Consider the following 18,397-nt stretch of genomic DNA (forward strand, 5'->3'; position numbering starts at 1 on the left):
TTTCCACCCCTGAGTTACATAGTTATACTGACCTAGGTCTGTAGTGGAGAATAGTCTTAAGGCAGCTCAGAGATGCCTGGCATTACTGGCTGACTTACTCTGCAAATTGCTCTGGATTTGGACGCAGGGCCTGGTGTTTCCTGGGAGCCTTGGTCATGCCCCTCATTTACATAAACGTATCCAGTTTTCAGCTTCAGCCTTGTTCCTCGGGCAAATAAACAGGCCGATGGAAACACAGAGGGGCCCATGCAAAAGAAGAAGCCAATCAGAGTGAATGACACCTTGGATATAGCTTGGTTATTCGGTCCTGTTTGCACAGTTTTACTCGTTGGGTGATCTGGCCCAGGATCTGAATGCCAATCACTGCAACCTTTCACAACTCCCCAAAGAGATTTAATATTCTCGTTCATGCTGCCACACGTGCCCTTTTGGGGAATAAATCTCAACCAAAATTTCCAAAAGGGGTGAAGTGTTTTATTCTTTTCTTGCAGCCAAAGACTACGTCATTGTTTAACCACATTAAGCAGGTGTATTAAAGAAGCATGCACAATATAGTGTTTTGTGGCGAACATCTGGACACACTGAAATTGAGAAACAGGTGCCTAACAATGGAAGCAGTGATAACTTGTAACTGTCCTGTGTATGTGTAAGTATTATATCTACATATGCAAACAATGCAGACATTTTGGAATCAGAATTGCTGCCTTCTACAACTGCATAAACAGAACTAAGAGCCTAGGCAGTGGTTTATCAAAAATAAAATATTCACATCTCACGTTCCCTTAGCTCAAGCCCTAAACACTATCAAGATATATTTTCCCAATAAGGGATAAAATTCATAGTGACTACAAAGTATTTTTGTTCTAATAGTCCCATGGAGTTTTTCTTTAGGACTCACCTGTTAGGATAAAAAGAGCAGTTAATGCATTTAAAAAAAATGACCTAAATGATGCAGTGGTAGGAAATGTATATGGTGTAGATTAAAACAAGCTATGGTTGAATTGTTCTGTGTCTTTGCTAAATGGTCAATTAGTGTAATGGGTGTCAAGGGAAACGGTCACTATTGTTGACGCACTGGTGGAGATCTTTGATTCCTTAAGAAATCAGAATGCTATCAACAATGCAATTCAGAAGGCGACTTGGAGGATCAGAAAGCGAGGCATACATTGACTTTTCAATGAATTCCATCACCCATTTGGTTCATACGGGAGTGAGGTGGCTGATGATCTGGCCCCAAACTGGAAGACTGGAAAATCAGGTTGGAGTGACAACAATTGAGAATACTGATTTCCTATCAAGGGAAATATTAGCTGAAATGGTCAAAAGATGAAAGATCCTACGATCGATATCAAAGCAAGAGCTGATTCACATGGCTATACATTATGTACCCATGGTGTTGTGTGGAATGAACTTCCATCTCAAATGGTTCCTTGCAAGTCTTCTTCCTTCAGCAAGATTAAGTCTGTCATCAACTTTCCATCTCAGCAATTCTGAAGCTAAGAGGATGCTGAAGGTAAACTTCTGTGGCAAGGCAACTGCTGACGATCATAACCCCCCTTACCTAGGAGTCACTCTCAGTCTCAGATTTACCTATCAACAACATGTGAAGCAGGTAAGCCATAAAATGAAGATTTGCATCCATATCATCCAAAAGCTAGCAGGTTCTAGCTGGGGTTGTGATGCTTGAATGTGAGAAATGAGGACGCCAGCTTGAGTTTATTCCATGGCTGAGTAATGCGCACCTGTTTGGGGAAGGAGCTCACACATGGACCTCACTAATATCCAGCTAAATGTGGTTAGAAGACATATAACAGGCACCCTGAAATCCATTCCACTGTGCTGGCTTCCAGTCTTCGCAAACATCCTTCCTCCAGCCATCTGGCGAGAGATGGCAACGTTGCACAAGTACAAGAAAGCTCTCACTAATCAAAGGCTCCCACTCCATGACAACCTGGTTCACACACCTCACACTCGCTGTAAGTCTTGCTGTCCATTCAGGGCAGCTGGAGAAGCTTTTCTGTCATCCAACTTCAACCCAGAAGACACCTGGTGGATACAGGCTCTGATGTAAACAACAAGCTCCTCATAGATGATCCCACCATTGAACCACCTGGTTCCTTCTCCATCGAAGACAGTGGATGACCATCAACCATATGAGGATGTCACATGGAAGATACGTGCACCTGGTGCACAAATGGAGAATCAACGATTCACCACAGTGTGAATGTGGAAACCTCCAAAGCATCAAACATATTGTGAAGAAGTGCCCCATCTTTTCATTCCCAGGAGGTCTAGCAAAGGTGCACTCTGCATCTCCTGAAGCCCTCGAATGGATTTCTAATCTTTGTATTAACTTGTAAATGTTGCTATTATCAGCTGAAAGAAGACAAGTCAGTATGGGAGGACTCAGGCTTCTTAAATCCCTCAAAAATGGCATCTTCCAAGCTCATTTGTGGCTGACCTCATGCTCTACATCCTTCAGCCTCAACTCTTTAAACCTTCTGCAGAAGGGTACCTTCTTCTGCACATTGGACATGATCTCACCATTGCAGTCATCTTGTTCTCTGCTGGTGCAAGGCTGCAACTTGCCAGGATCGCCTCATTTGTGACAAAGCAACTTGGGAAATAACATCTGCTCTTGTGAGATTGCAAATAGGGCATACTGCAGGAATGAAAATCAACAGAGAAGGGACCAAGATATATCCGCTGTGCAAGCTGTGTCCGGAGCATGCTTTAACACTTTCCCACACTGTTTGATGTAATATTGCAAGGAAAGTGAAGCTTTTCAGATCAAACACCCTTCCAGAGGACCCCGTGTGAGTCTCCCAATTCATTCTCAAACTTCATGGCCTGATATGATCATTGTGGGACAAGATGATGACAACAACTGTCACTAGCCATTCTTACTAGAAACCATTTTAATTAACGCACACACTCTAAACAGTCAGAACTGTTTCCCCTGCCCAGTCTCTCTCTGGCCCTAGGATAAACAACCTCAGAACAATAATGATTTGAATGTTGTCACTTTATAAAGCTCAGAAATTCAGTTTCCCAGTGGCTGAGCTACAAAGGGCTGACTCTGAGCCACTGAAGTCTGGATCTGACGCTGCCATCCTGTATAACTTACTACCATCTGCTCTAGGCTGCATTCTCTTCCTTATTGTCCCAGAGCTGAGAATGCTAAAGACGCTCCAGACCCCACCCTGGATCAGCAGGAAGGAGATCAGATGCTGCAGGCTGGCACTGGGCTTCAGGGTTTCTGGGGAGCCTTTTCATTCTGTCCTGTGGTTCCCTTGTCTGCCTGAATCTTTTTACAGTGTGAAGACTGGCCCGTTGCTCTGATGCAGCCCCCTTATCTATTGCTATGCGGGAGAAGCTTGTGCTGCTGATCTCATTTCCATTCCAGCACCTTCTGGCTTGCTCGTTTCATTCATTTTCAAGTTCCTGGCAGTAGCAGCCCATGGGCCTCTGAGCATGGGTGTCTCTGCCCCCGGCCTGACCCTGATCCAAATTCTGGTTGAAACATTGACCTCAATTCTCCTCCCCTGTTTCTTTCTGAAGCTGTCACTTGTTTCCCCTCCCCCCCACCTAGCTTCTGATGGCCATCCTAGTGCGCCAGCTATGGCTGCGGGCATTGGCCATGCCTGTCCTAGAGCTGCTCTAGGCTGCTCACGTGGCTGCACAGTTTAAATCTCCCAGTCCTCCAAGCGCGGGCCAACCAGCTCACTTCTGTCATGGACTAGGTCTCAAAATCAAGCCCAAGGCCACTCTCAAACCCAGAGCTGTATGGACTGCTGCTTAGCCAGGAGGGATCCCTCTCTATATGCAGGTTCTCCTATTGGCACCCAGCAATCTGAGCGCCTCTTGGTTTTATTTCGTTTGAGTGACTGGAAAAGCTGTGCCAGGATATTGAGGGGAAGCGGCCAAAAGAAGCAGCGTGTTTATGAAATCCAGTTTAGCCACAGGGCATTTGTTCGCCCAGTCCAGCCGACAGTACTTACAACTGAGTAGCTCTGGGGAACTGGTCTTTTACTGAAAGGCGGGCGAGGGGTTCGGCTGCATTCGATTGATTAAGCTCACATGCCCTGGCCAGCAGGGTCACACTGAGCGCTGATAGGAAACATGTTTATCTTCTTCTTTCTCCCTCATTCATTGCCCAGCACAGAGCTGAGAGACAGTGGCCTTCTGACCAGCAGTGGGAACCAGGATGGGACACGTACAGTAAATTAAGAACATTTCGGAGAGCTCATCTGTGACCTCCATATCCAGCAACACTGATTGCCGGGGAGGGGGGGGGGAAGCAGCGCTGTTTTGTCTCTGCAGTTTCATTTACTTGACAAGTCAATGAACTCCCTCCAATGCCACAGAATTGGTTTGAAGATGTGACACAACTCATTTCTTGAAGGGGAAGTGCCTAGAGCACTAGACTGGGACTCAGGAGATAATCAGCCACTGGCCTGCTGGGTGATCTTGGGGAAGCCCCTTCACCTCTCCATGACTTAGTTTCCCCATCTGTAAAACGGGAGTAAAGCACTTTGAGATCCACTGATGAAAAGTACTATGAAAACTGGGTATTATGATTGCCCACAAGGCGTTGTAGAGGGCCAGGCTGTGCTTTACTGCTCAAGGGGTGTGAAAGGTCAGTCAGGGGCTGAGGCGCCAGGGGCTCCCTCATACCCCTGCACAGCAACAGGGCACCAGTGTGTTCTCTGGTTCCCGGCCTCTCTGTGCTGGAGCGCTCCTGGAGCCCCCAGGGGAAGTGCACGTCTGCCCCATTGGCTGCAGATATCTGTGCTTGAACGGACAGGAGAGAGAGCCTGTCGTCTGTCTCTGGGGTGGTTGCATCCGGCTGTAACACAGCTGCACAGGGCTAAGCCTGAGATATGTTATCGGACTGGTAGAAAGCCTACAAAGCAACGTCCCAAGTGCATGTGTATTTAAACAACAAGTGGATTGCAAACTCCAGATGTAAATTGCTTCAGGATTACGCAAAGATAATGGGCCAGAGTCTACGCTGGTGCAGGCGAGTGTCTCAATGGAGCTACCTCCCAACTACACCAGTGAAGAATCTAGCCCAATATTGGTACCACTTGCCAGGGAAAAGAAATGCCCAGGGTCCAATACTAACCACGCCACTACAGGGTTATTTGTGGGGCTGTGCACCAGAGATCTGATCCAAAGCCCACTGAACCCAAGGGCAAGATTCCCATTGCCCTCAGTGGTATTAGCTCAAGCCCCACTTGGGGGAACGTCTGTGAGTCCGAGTTGCCCATGAATGTGCAGAAGGGGTTTCCTTGGGGAATTGCCGTCAGCACGAGTAGGTGGTATGTGTCAGACCCTCCTATGTAGACATGTGAGCATGGCCTCTAGTCTCCTTCCTCTGTCTGATGATACTGTAGCATAAAAGGAAGGAGCATGAACCTCTCACCACAGGGTGCAGGTGCTGGAAAGAAACAGACACATTTCGTCTTGTTGATGAAGGAAGCTTGAGAAGCAGCCCTTGGAGTAACGTGCTGAGGTACCCAGGTGATGAGAGCAGGCTTAAAAAATGAACAAACCAACAAAAAACCCAAATCCCTAGCTGGATGGCAGCTGAATGCACACCACATTCTGCTGCCAGCTCCATTGTTTATCAACCCACTGAGCCAAATTCTTCCCAGGATTAACGCCATTGATTTACCCCCGGGGCAAATTTGACCTATGTGCTTCTCTAGGGCTGCAGGAGTGAAACTGGGACCAGAATGTGTCCCAAGCACTGTAAGATAGCACCCGCTATTCTGCATTCCAAATGCAAGACGTGGGGTGATGTCACAAAACCGGCCATTTTCATTGTCTGATGTGAGCGCAGGGGGAAAAAAAATGTATAAAAAGAGGCGGTTTGGGTCTAAATTGTGAGCGCAGTACACATCTGGAGTAACTCCACTGAAATCAATGGAACTATGCTGATTCACACTAGCTCAGGATCTGGCCCCTAGAATTTAATACAGAATGATCTCCTTCCAATAGTTTTTAGAACCATCCAAGAGAATTCTATAGCAGGGCTCCATTAAAAGGGGGTGGGGATTGGGGGCGCCATCAAACTCTATGGGAGAGATCAAAATTTAGAAAGCTTAGCATCTATTACAATTCAAAGGGTATTTTCATAAGAGGAATTTGAACCTTAATTGCTTTCTCATAAATATATATTTTAACAAATACTCTTACTCTGAAATGTTTCTTTAAGAAGGCAAATAGCTCATGACAGAGAGTAGAACAGACCTTGACTTTTTATATTTTTTTAAAGGACAAATGGTATCTCCATGCTATCTGTGATGGGTGTTTTCTGTTAATAAAGCCACAAATACCTTAGCCCTTTCGGGGAGGGAGTCAAGGTACTATTACCTACTGACTGTAATCTGTAATTGTAGCATGTTGGGCTATTGATGTGGATTATTTTGGTGCCATGTTACACTGTGCCAAACATGAGACTTGGATTCTAACTCTGGTTATGTTACCAGTGAAAGCAATTGGCCGTCTTAGTCTACTCCCCTGGAGATCCAGCCACACCACAGAACTCCCACACATTGTTGTGCAATTCAGAACTCAAGGAACTTCATCCCGCACCGCTGCACTGAGGGCAGCTTCCCACCCTGATTTGAATGGGAGCACGATCATGCCCTTGATAGACTGCGCTCGGTAGCAACACACAGAACTAGACCGACAGGAGAACCGGAGCCACTCGCCCGGAGCTGTCTTGCAGAGAATCTTACAGCGCTGGGTACCAAGCCCAGCCTGTGCTGTTGTCTCTTTGTACTTGTGTACGCTCCTATTCAGCAAACTGATTCAACTGAGTTTTCTAAAAAATGTTTGTGGCCTTAGTTAATTGACATCTACAGACTTCAACCCTTTATTGGGGCAAATGCTTCGGGAGGCCTTTTTAAGGGGATTGGATGAGGACAAAGGAGTGAGTTATAAGCAACATCCCTTTGTTCAAAGATGTCACACTAGCCCGGTTTTCAATTGGTGGGGAGGTGTCACTGATGGCTGCGGGGCACGCGGCCTGCTGCTAGTCTGACGGCAGGGCAGGGCGGCTTTCTGGGCGGGCGCAGCTGCTGGAGCGCATATGATGTCATTCACACTTCACTGGCTGCGTTCCATGTCCGTGAGTGTAAAACCAGCCAGGAGACGGAGCGGACAAATCAACCTGAAATCTGATGGAAGGATATTTACCCTATGGAGGTTTATATAGGCTATAATCTGGATTTCATTGCTACATCTCTGTTACTGTGATTAGGGTTCCTGGAGGCATGTGCTACAGAAGATGTTGAGAAGCAAAGTCAGAAGTGTCCGGAGTCAAAACTTCCCAAGAACAAGTGAGTCTGAGATTATTGCAAGCCCCATCCTGGCATTGCCAGAGTAATGTGGTTTGTCTTGTCTCTCAGCACTGGGCTTTTAAGGTCCTGTTTTGTAGAACTGCTGCAGTGCCGTGGCCTTTCATCATTTCGAAAGGAAGGAATTTCGTTCGAGTCAGTGCTGAAAGAAAGCGAGAGATGAACAGGAACAGTCCTTGCGGCTGTTTATTTGCTGACTTGCAGAAATTGTGTCTCTTTAAAACTCATAGGGAGACACGAACACTGTGATCTTGGAGACATGCTTCGCCTGGAAGGTGCGATCCAGATACTCAGACATGTCCACCTCCACCTCGATGGTCTGGGGTCCTTTCAGGCTTTGCACAAGGATCAGTTCTCCTGTCTGACGGTCGGAGCGCTGCATCACGAAATGCCCTCGGTTGTTGCCCCCAATAATCCCGAAGCGCAGGCTGTCAGGCCCAGGCCGGCCTGGGGCGGAGGCAGTTGCCATGCGGAAGAGAGGGGTGGGGGTTATTAGGTTGGAAGGCAGAGGAAGATAATGGAAGGAGATGGACTTTGGGGCATGATGGCACAATCTGCTGTCCATTGGGCAGGGGTTGCGTTCACATTGGCTAGCAATGAAAGAAAGAACAAGGGTTAAGGCAATCCTGGAAGCGGGAAGAGCCTGTGCACTTAAGTTGTTGTGGTTGGGCCGTTGTGTTCTGTTCTGTTTCTGATGCGCCATTAACGATCATGGGAAGAACTGTCATGTTTATTGCCCACCCATTTACTAAAGCACCTTCCCCAAAGTAGCCTGGTGATAAAGCAATGCTCACATACGAACCCTGCAAGCCCCAGGAGACTCACGGCCCTAGAGATCTGAGGCAGCACCTTCATGGCTTGGATTCCTGAAAAGTAGCAGACCAGGGGCCAAATTCTGTTCTTAGTTACACCAATGTAAGTCTATGGGATCTCCACTGAAGTCAATGAAATGAGTTTGGATTTATACCTCTGTAACAGACAGAAAGTGGCCCGCCAGCCACTGAACTAGGGCCCCCCAGCCTAGAAGCACGAGCCTCTCCGGGTATGTCTACACGAGAGGTGGGAGCCAGCCTCCCAGCCTGGGGAGGCAGATTGTACTAGTGGGGCTTGGGCTAGCTGTGTGGACATTGCGGCACCAGCAGAGGCTCAGGCTAGCCACCTGAGCTTAGGCCCCCCCATCCTGCCTGCTGGGTCTGAGCTCCAGGGAGTAGCCCAGGCTTGCACCACGATAGCCATGCTGCTATTCTGAGTGCGCCAGCTTGAGCAGAGCTAGCAGGAGTCTGTCTCCCCAGGCGCGAGGCCCGTTCCCAGCTGCAGCTTAGACAGAGCTGAAGAGAGCGGGAGATAGAACGGAGATGTAGCAGCCATCCGGTGTGGCTCAGACACGGCAGGGGACATGAAACCCATGTTGGCCAGTGGGTCACACACAGATCTCTCAGTCACGCCTGGAGGAGACCAAGGCATTAAGAAGGGCTGGGTATTGCTGCTGAGATCTGCTAGGTGAAGCTGAGGGTGGAAACCAGGGAAATCAATGGGAATTTTGCCATTGACATCAGCAGGGCCAAGATTTCACCTGGAGAATGGTATTTAACCCTATATTCATCAATGATGCGGCCCGAAGGGGCCATTGTGAGTGACCATCTAGGTTGTCTTCTTGTCTAGCACAGGCCACAGGATCTCCCTGAATGAATTCCTGTTTGAACTAGTGCACCCCTCTGCAAGATGCTCCCCAATTTTGGATTTAGCCAAATGAAGAATTGAACTAACTTCCAGCCGAACAACCTGGGAAGGGAGTTTTTCTCCTCAGAGGAGCCCTGTCCTCGGTGGTGACAGTGATCTCCCCAAAGCAGGCCTGTTTTAACACTGTCGTTCAAAAAGGTAAATACCCCGTCGAGCTTTTCAGCCATGGGCTGTTTTCTCTGGCGTTGCCAGGGGGTCGATTCTCTTGCAGTCCCCTACTACTCACAATGGCGACGTTTTCACATAGCTGGCATTGCCGCTGGGCCGAGGGCACTCGGCGCTGACGCACTGGAAGCCTCCTCCTGTGTTAATGCACGTCATGCCCCTGGTGCAGTTGTGCTGGGACAGGCTGCATTCGTCTATATCTGCAAAACAGCGAGATTCGAACAGAAAGCGCCAGAGGAAACCACTCGAAGTGCAGAAAAGTGACCATCGGTTGGCACTGAGGGCCTGACATGGCCGCCGACCTTCAGCGACTCCTATAAAACATGCTCCCTTTTACGAAGAGAAAGAAGGGGTCATTTTTTTAGAGTAAATTTGCCCTTGGAAGACTTCCCGCAGCAGTGCGACTCCGCCCTGTTTGCGTGGTCAGAGACATTCCAACTCCCCTCGCGTTAGATCTGCCTCATTAGAAACAATTGTAATGAACGTTAAATGTTGTTTTACTGAGCTGGAAGGGTTAACACTGATTTACTCCATTACCACTCACTCTTGTCCACCTACATTTCATCTCGTTACTGGGGAGATTTGAGTTTTTGGCTCAGAGGCTGCTCTTGTCTCCTTTTAGCCTATTACCATCAGAACAGCTTCTAAAGTGGTTAAATGGTTAAGGAAGAAAACATGATAGTAGCAATTTTCACCTGATCCCTCTTCCTCTCTTTACCTCGCAGTCAGCACCTTCTAAATACACATCCCCCGTCTCCAGCAAAGTGAGTTTAAAAAAAAAAATCTAATGAAAATCAGACTTGATGGAAACACTAGCATTCTCCATCTCTTCCTTTCTTCTGTTCTTCTGGCACATCATGGGATGCTTTTTGTACTATAACCTCTGTCCGTAGATAGGTTAATCCTTGCTAGCCCAGGAAAATCAATGAAAGGTCTAAACTAGAGCAGACAAATGAAAACCTATTTTTGCGACAAATTTCAAAATTACAGAGTGGTTTGAAACTGACCTATTTTTGTTTTGTTTTTAAAAATATGGATAGAATATCTTAATTGAAAATCTTACCAAAGCAGTATCAAAAATTGTATGTTTTCAGTAACTGCTCCTCCCCCCCCCCAAAAAAAATTAAAAGGCACTAAATTTTTCACAAAAAACCACCACGTTTTGACAAAACTGATGCTTTTTCAGAATAAATTTTTGAAAAAAGGCTATTCTTTGAGGAAACTCTGTTCACACAAACAATTTCAACCAGGTCGAGTCAAATCTTTTAAAATAACCAGCCATGTTTTTCTCTTGTGAATTCAAATTGGAACAGGTGCAGAGAAGGGCTACATGGATGATCAGTGGAATGGAGGGCCTGTTTTATGAGAGGAGGCAGAAAGAACGTAGCCAAGCAAATTGGAGTCTGAGAGGGGTTCTGATCACTCTCGCTATAAGCACATCCGGGGGGTAAATACCAGGGAGGGTGAGGAGCAATTTAAGCTAAAGGAAAATGTTGGCACAAGAACAAATGGGGATAAACTGGCCATGAACAAATATAGGCTGGAAATTGGAAGGAGGGGTTATAGCCCAGTGTAGACAGTGCTAGGTTGATGGAAGAATCCTTCTTTCAACCTAGCTACCTCCTCTCGGGCAGGTGGGTTAACTATGCAGATGGGAGAACCCTTCCCGTCGGCACCAGCTGCGTCTACACTACAGGGTTTCAAGTGGAGCGAAGCCCTTTCACTTGACCTGCCAACTGCTGTGATGGGATGAACAGCTGGTCCTGGCAGGGGCTGGGAGGGAAGGGCAGGAGTTAACCGGGGGAGCTACCGGCAGATGGGAGGCGCTGGCAGGGGAGGAGGGCAGCTTGGCTGCCGGTGGGTGCTAAGCACCCACTTGTTTTTTTCCATGGATGCTCTGGCCCTGGAGCACCCACAGAGTCGGTGCTTAGGCCCCAGAGCATTGAAAAATCATGAGCCAGACCACAAAAATACTCCTTTGAACTTGGTTTCTTTTTATGACCCTCCTGGGTTTTGAGCTATTAGAATCACGCTTCCCTCGCTTTTCTCCACAGCAAGGAGAGCCAGACCCTGACTTCTGTGTAAAGAGCAGCGGGGATTCTCACCAAGCCACCTGATGCCTGGAGCTGGGGCTTTCAGAAAAACGCCTAATATTGCAAGACTCATGATAAAATCGGGAGAGCTGGAAGCACCGAGGCCTTGACTCAACAAAGCACAGTTTGAGTGGGGAAAATCCCACTGCCACTCCCTTTTACCTCTCTCCCCCACTTTTTTTCCATTGGGAAAGGGTAGAAAAAGGTAAAAAATGGAAGCGAAAAGGACGTTTTTTGACCAGCTTTATTAAAGACACACCTTCCACAAGATTCAGGAATGTGTCCATTTTGACGAAATTCCACCTGGTTTCCTGGCAGCTCACCTGCTGGCTCCTCACCAGTCGGCCTTGGAGGCTGAAGCCCCAGCTCCCAGGCTCACTGATCCTTGGCAGCCTGGAATTACCACTCTCCACCCAGCTCTAACAATGGATACAGACAGGGTAAAATCCTGGAGTCAACTACACCATGTGAAGATTTCAGCCCAGTGAAGTCAATGGGAGTCTTCCTATCTATAAAATCTCTGCACACATTCGGCTGGACCCAGCAGGTCTTTGAGACAGGAAGTTACACATGAAATCAGAAAATAATACAGCTTCTGCAAACGTACTTTCGTTTCCTGCAGCAGGCCACGGACTGCCATGCCTAGCTATCTGAGAGCGCTGGCTCACCTTCACAGCTTTTCCCGTCTCCGAGGAGCTTGTATCCACTGGGGCAGGAGCAGCGGTAAGAGCCAGGAACGTTGACACAGGCGTGCATGCACAGACGAGGGGCTCCCTCCAGCTTGTAAACCTCACACTCATTTACATCTGCAGAGGAAACACACTGTCCCATACAACGCAGACCCTGAACAAAAGGGTCCATCCCAGCAAAGAATTCCTGCTGACAATCATTTTGCTCTTTGCCGGACAAGAGCACCCGGGAATAGCAGCAAACTGCTTGTTTCCTCCCAAGAGTGGCCAGGAGTGGACCACCATGGAGAACCTAGTGAAACTGCAAAGGCACAATGTTACCAAGCAAAGATATTTCTGTGCTTAGTGGTGTGTGGGATGAAATCTGACTCACCCCTGCTTTGGGGCCGGCTGGCTTGATTCTAGCCCACACTATACGACAATACGAGCGAGCAGTACGCAGGCCACGGGCCATGCAAAATGTGCACGCAAACTGGACTAGAATTTCCTTAACAAAAGAGCCAGTGTGCTGGGTTTTGCAAGTTATGGAGTTCTTGGGATGCCCCCAATTGCAATAGTCATAACTAGATTAGCTGGGTTTAAAATGCTTGGCATTTATCCAGTCCCTTTTATCCACAGACCACAACGCACTGATTTACAGATTCTAAGCAAATAGTAGGGCGATGGTAATTTATTTTTGATCTCAAAAATGTATTTTGGGTTCCTGGTGAGTTTCCAGGAGGTTCTGGCTGTCGCCAGTTTGGGTGTCCATGCCTTAGCCAATTGAAATGGCAATGCAGTGATTTACAGTAGGTAGAATGCACTGTAATTTCCACTCTGCTTGCAAAAAAATGCCAGGAGATCTTAAATGGCTACAAAGATCTTGATTGTGTGTCTGAGCCAAAAGATGGCACCTCCAGAAGCACAGAGTCTCTGAACAACATGTTGGGACACTGGTCCCATACTGACTCAGAGGGAAAATGTCATCTCCTGAAGCGCCTGGATTCTCCTCAGCGGTCTCCTGTCCAAGTACTGTCTCCAAGCACCTTCATTTATGAAATGAGACCAGAGCACAGACCTAGGTGGAGATCATAGCTTCAGCACATAGCTCAGTGCAATGTTAAAAAAAAAAAATAGAAATAAGGCAAAAGAGATGTCTCCGAGCAAAAAGAAAGGAGGGAAAATGTTCCCGCCATGTGAAAGAGCACCGCCGGGATATCCGGAGGCACTGGGGAATGGCGCCCATCCAGCCCACATGTTGTTAAGCCAGATCACCCAGGACTTTCAGAAGTGACTAGGGTTTGGAGGAGCCTCCATTTTTGGGTACCCATCTTGAGACACCTTAAAGGAGCCTGATGTGCAGAACACGCTGGAGCACCTGCCCTCCGAACACCAGGGCCCTCAAAGGTGTCTCGAGTGCAGCACCCCCCCAGGGAGGCACCCCAAATCACCAGTCACGTCTGAATACTGGCTAGTGACATTCTAGAGCTTCTAGGAGGTCCAGGGATGGGTTCCTCCCCTACCATAAGGTGCTGAATAGAAATGTACAGAGTCTTGTGCCATATTCTTGCCATGATGCAATCTATACAGTTAAAGGAAAAAGGCAGCTCTGTTGAGCAACTACAGTCAATAAGGCCAGTTCAATACCAGCTAGATACCAGCCATCAGCAAATAGAACACAGTCAGGCCATGTCGACACAACGCACCTTTTAGCGACACAGCTGTGCTGCGACAGCCGTGCCGCTAGCAGGCACGCAGTGTAGCCACTGTTTGTCGGCGGGAGAGAGCTCTCCCGCCGACAGAAACCTTCCACCCCCTGAGAGCAGAAGTAGCTTTGTCGGCAGGAGCGCCCTCCTGCTGACACAGCGCTGTTCAAGCAGGCGCTTTTCGTCGGCAAAACTTTTGTCGTTTGTGGGGGGTGTTTTTTCACACTCCTAAACGACAAACGTTTTGCCGACGAAAGTCCAGCGTAGACAAAGCCTTAGCCTCTTCCAAGCAGCCCTCTCCATGGCAATCATCCATAAAAGCTGCTGCAGCTAATGAATATTCAGCTGCTTAGATGTGCTGTGTGTGTATTGGGCAGCAGATTGGTGAAAGCTGCCGGTGGATATTTCTGCTCATCTCCTACCCTGACATATGCTGTTGTCGGCCGTGCCGCTCATGTGGAAGCCGGCTTCGCAGCTGCAGTGTTGGGTCCTGTCGATTTTGGCACAGCGTGGCTTGCGACTGAAAGCTGGGTCGTTTGTAACACTCCATGCAGGTGGGGCTAAAAGAGAGAAGACAGGAAATTTTAAAGTGCTTCTTGGACACCTGGCTCACAGGCCTGCAGTAACGTTTTCAAAAGTACCTAAATCACTTAGGAGTCTCAGTCCCATTTTCAAATGCAACTTAAGCACTTAGGCCTAGATCTTTAAAGGCCCTTTTGAAAATTCCACTAGATGCCTCTATGCATCTTTTGGCACCCAAATACTTTTAAAAATCTCGCCCCGAGGAGCTTAAGTCTTATTGAAAATCACTGGGAATTATACTTTGACATTTTTTCTCCTCCTTGATGAGATAGGGTCAGATTTTTGAAAGTGCACAGTCTTTGGAAACGCAGGGGCAAGGACTCTCCTTTTGTTCAGTGTTTGTACAGCGCCCTGAACAATGGGAGTGGGCCTCTCAGTGCTACCACAATGGAAGGCTGATATCTGAGAATGGGCAGGGGCTTCTGCCTTGTAATTCGTTGTCTGCCTTGCTCGAGTCTCTTTCTCTTTCACACCTCACCAGGTTACATACCTGTTTGTGACTGGTACTGGCAGTTCTCACCAGTCCACCCTTGAGGACAAATGCACTTGTACTGGTTTATTCCATCCACACAAGTTCCACCATTCTGGCAGGGATTGCTCGAGCATTTGTTGATCACTAAGGGGAAAAAACATTTTTAAAAAACAAACTACACTGGCTCTATCTTTCCTAATGTAAGGCGTGACCTTGCTGTCCTTCAATGGATGTCAGTGGGAGCTTTGCCTGAGTAAGGACTGCGCAATCAAGCCCGTAATTTTAATAATGCATGAAATATAATAATAATACATTTAAATTAGGATTTTAAAAATGGGTGCTGACATTTAGGCGCCGAAGACCTCCATAAATGTTAATGGGGGGTGCTGGGTGATAAGCGCTTTTGAAAAGGAAGGATTTAGGAGCCTAGAATAGGGATTTAGGAGCTTAAGTTGAGGTTCCCCCCACCATTTTTTAAAATCTTGGCCTTAATTTTTAAGCACGCCTTTCCTTGCCAAGCCACATTGTGAGTGCCCCACATGACTACCCACAGAGTAGCTTGATGGCTTTAGTGCCGTGACCATGCTGTTTCAGGTCAGGAGGTGTATTTCTGCCGGTGCAGCTTGTCTAACTGTATCTCCAAAGTAAGAAACCTCCCAAAGGATCTTTTCAAATAATTTTTATTAGCAAGCAACCCCTTTGCTATGACTGGCCCCATCTTTTGCAGAATCAGTCTAAAAGCTATCGTAAACGGTCAAACAACACAGACCACAGAACCCCGCGCAATTAGTCACACCTCCTCCCCAGGATCATGTTGGCCTAAGTTGGGACAACCCCCAGCTTTGGAAACAACAAAGAGTTCAACAGGACAGATGCAGCCTGAAGTACTTGCTGAGTTTGGTCTGAATACTCCCAAAGTCCTGTTCACCTAAGCCATATTTTCATCCCTGCCCGGCATATTCTCTTCCTAACTCATTAGTTCAAAGGAGTGGCAGTGAAGAAGCAGGCGATGAATGCCGCATGGCTAGCAATTCCTAAGCACATGCCAACAGCCGAGCTTGCTTGGTCATCAATAGCATATTCTAAATATTTCAGGACTGCTAGAGCATGAAGTTATTGACCAAGACGTGAGAGAGCATTAACCGACCTCTTCCTTGAATTTGCTGCCAGCGGAGATCCAAATTTCTCATCTCGCTTGCTCTCTGCAGTGATTGTGTGCAGTGGGCCGCACTAACACCTGGCCTACAAGCTGCGGGGGGAGACAACATGTCCCAAAGTGGAATGCACGACAGTCGCTGCACAGGTGTTCAGCAAAGGAATGCAGGGTTTCATTGGTTGCCAAGCATTTTCATGTCAAGGAAGGCTACATAAAGCCTCCTTTATTTCTCATCTACATACCAAGCCTGGGAAGATTAAATGGCTCTCTGTCCTTATCCCCAGCTCATTCTATTCTCTTTCTACAGACAGTCCAGGCTGTCAGCTTATCTAGTATGGCTGAGTTCATCTCTTTAGACACTTCATAATAGACTGCTACAGCACTCTGTGATTTCAGCAATGCAGGGGGTATATGTTGGGAGCTTAATAGTCCATTAGCATTTTAGACAATGTGGTGGAATTTCCTTAAACAAACAACACTTTCAACCTGCAGAGCTCCAAGCTATTTAAACCTTGTGAGCCCCATTGCGTGAATGTCAACTACCCAGGCTATAAAAAGTATATTGGCCATAGGGGACCATTTTAGGATCCAAAAGACTGATACAAACATAGGCTTTATCCAGAACAAATACATGATGTGTCTCACGTGGCATCAAACCTAAATACACGCCTGACTTTAAATTAACACTCAAATTCAATCCTTCCCTGCGAATTGCCAGGCATGGAAGGGCTGGTACTAAAAAGACTCACGCATAGCAGGTGGCAGGGGTTATTTTTCAAACTCTCTCCCATGACTCTGCTCTGAGCTTGAGCTCCCCCAGCAAGCCACTCCACATGCCAGCCGGGGTGAGTTCTGTGGGAAGTTTCTGAGGTGGACAAACTCCTTATAAGCTTAATGACAAAATCAAAGGCTCTATATGATACGAGATGGCTCGCTCTCTTAGCAAAAGGAGAACACAGATTTCTCAGTGGGAGGCACCAAAGATCCCTAAAGATCAGCTGGGGGAGCAGTGCAGTCAGTGACTTTGTGATTCTGAAGTGTTTGCTTATAGGTGTTGCTGGGCCGTAATTCATGTTCTGATTGTGTATAGCCTTGTAGGATTGTTTTAAAACCAGTGAACACTTTATAAGCAAAGCAGGTGCCCACGTTCACAGCCCTCCAACTTTAAACAGTTCATGTTGCTTTAAAGATAGTTTATTATCAGGATCATTTACTTTACGCCTGGCCAAGAGTTTGGTTTTAGCAGGCCTGTGAGGCTCTGCTCTCTTTCTCAGCTTATCTTTGGGGTTCCTGGGGAGCTTGGGTTTTGGGTTTTCGTTTTTTTTTAAGAACTCTTAAGCCCATGCCTAAAAGTAATACTTAGTGCTTCTCTGGCACTGTTCATCAGTAGATTTCAAAACACTTTACAAAGGAAATCAGTATAATTATCCCCATTTTACAGATAGGGAAACCAAGGCAGAGGGCGATGCAGTGACTCGCCCACATTGACTCAGCCAGTCAGTGGCGGAGCTGGAAGTAAAACAGCAGGTCTTCTGAGTCACAGCCCCGTGCTCTAACCATTAGGCAATGCTGCCTTGTATAAAGATGGAAATATCCAAATCAGGGCAAGCATGTTTCTGCCATTCTAGGTTAAAACTCTGAATATAGAGCAGCCAATGTAAGTTCATTGGCTTCCTGGCTGAAGCATCCATGTTAGGAGTGGTTCAGTGGGAGGTTTATCTAGCATAAATCATTCTTCTCCCATAGGTGTTTCTTAATGGGGAATCTTTGGCAGGTCCATGTGCATTAAGTGAAAGCAGATGTCAGTGTCTTGTGATCGACTCGTGCACAGTTTCTAGAAATGCTGTTCAACAGCGTTTCTTTGGAATGATTCAAAATGTTGCATTCCAAAGGGAACAAAGCCCAGCGCAGCTCTGGGAATGACAAGGGCAAGGGATAGGGTGACCAGATGTTCCGTTTTTATAGGGACGGCCCCGTTTTTTGGGACTTTTACTTATATAGGCGCCTATTACCCCCAACCCAGTTTTTCACAGTTGCTATCTGGTCACCCTCGCAAGGGAGCGATGTTGACTGCTTCAGGAGGGATTCCAGGGTGGGTTACTGTGAAGAGCTGCCAATATTTTAACAAAGAACCCCTCCGAAATGTTCCCTCTTTCTCTGTGATCAGGCTGACGTGCCAGAGTCTGAGCAGTGCTGAGAAGAAATATGCATGAGGCACTGAGCAATCCTGGGTATCTTCCTCAGGGGAAAGGTTTTTAAAAGAGCTGCCTTTTGGTGCGATCTGGGCCATTCCCAATGCAAAGCATGTGATGGTGAGACGTGTTTCCCAGTGCCCCAAGTGGTCAAAAATTGTGAGTTAGGGTTTCAAAAATCATAAGAGTGGTTTAAAAAATCATGAGGTTAAAAAAAAAATCCCTAATACATTTTGGGTTCTTTTTATTTAAC

General features: G+C 47.1%; 1 protein-coding gene across 2 annotated transcripts in view; it reads right to left on the reverse strand.

The window, feature by feature from the left end:
• Window positions 1-452: 452 nt before the first annotated feature.
• Window positions 453-18,397, reverse strand: part of FBLN7 (fibulin 7) — a 42,299-nt gene continuing 24,354 nt past the window's right edge. For both annotated transcript variants that reach the window (XM_048842302.2, XM_048842301.2), the window contains 5 exons: window positions 14,815-14,940; window positions 14,165-14,302; window positions 12,037-12,174; window positions 9,337-9,475; window positions 453-7,960 (listed from right to left, as the gene is read on the reverse strand). In XM_048842302.2, coding sequence (XP_048698259.1) covers window positions 7,588-7,960; window positions 9,337-9,475; window positions 12,037-12,174; window positions 14,165-14,302; window positions 14,815-14,940 — 914 coding nt within the window. In that variant the 3' untranslated portion in view covers window positions 453-7,587. The remainder of the gene's footprint in view (window positions 7,961-9,336; window positions 9,476-12,036; window positions 12,175-14,164; window positions 14,303-14,814; window positions 14,941-18,397) is intronic.

This window comes from Caretta caretta, chromosome 3 (genome assembly GCF_965140235.1).
Source record: "Caretta caretta isolate rCarCar2 chromosome 3, rCarCar1.hap1, whole genome shotgun sequence".
Lineage (NCBI taxonomy): Eukaryota > Metazoa > Chordata > Testudines > Cheloniidae > Caretta > Caretta caretta.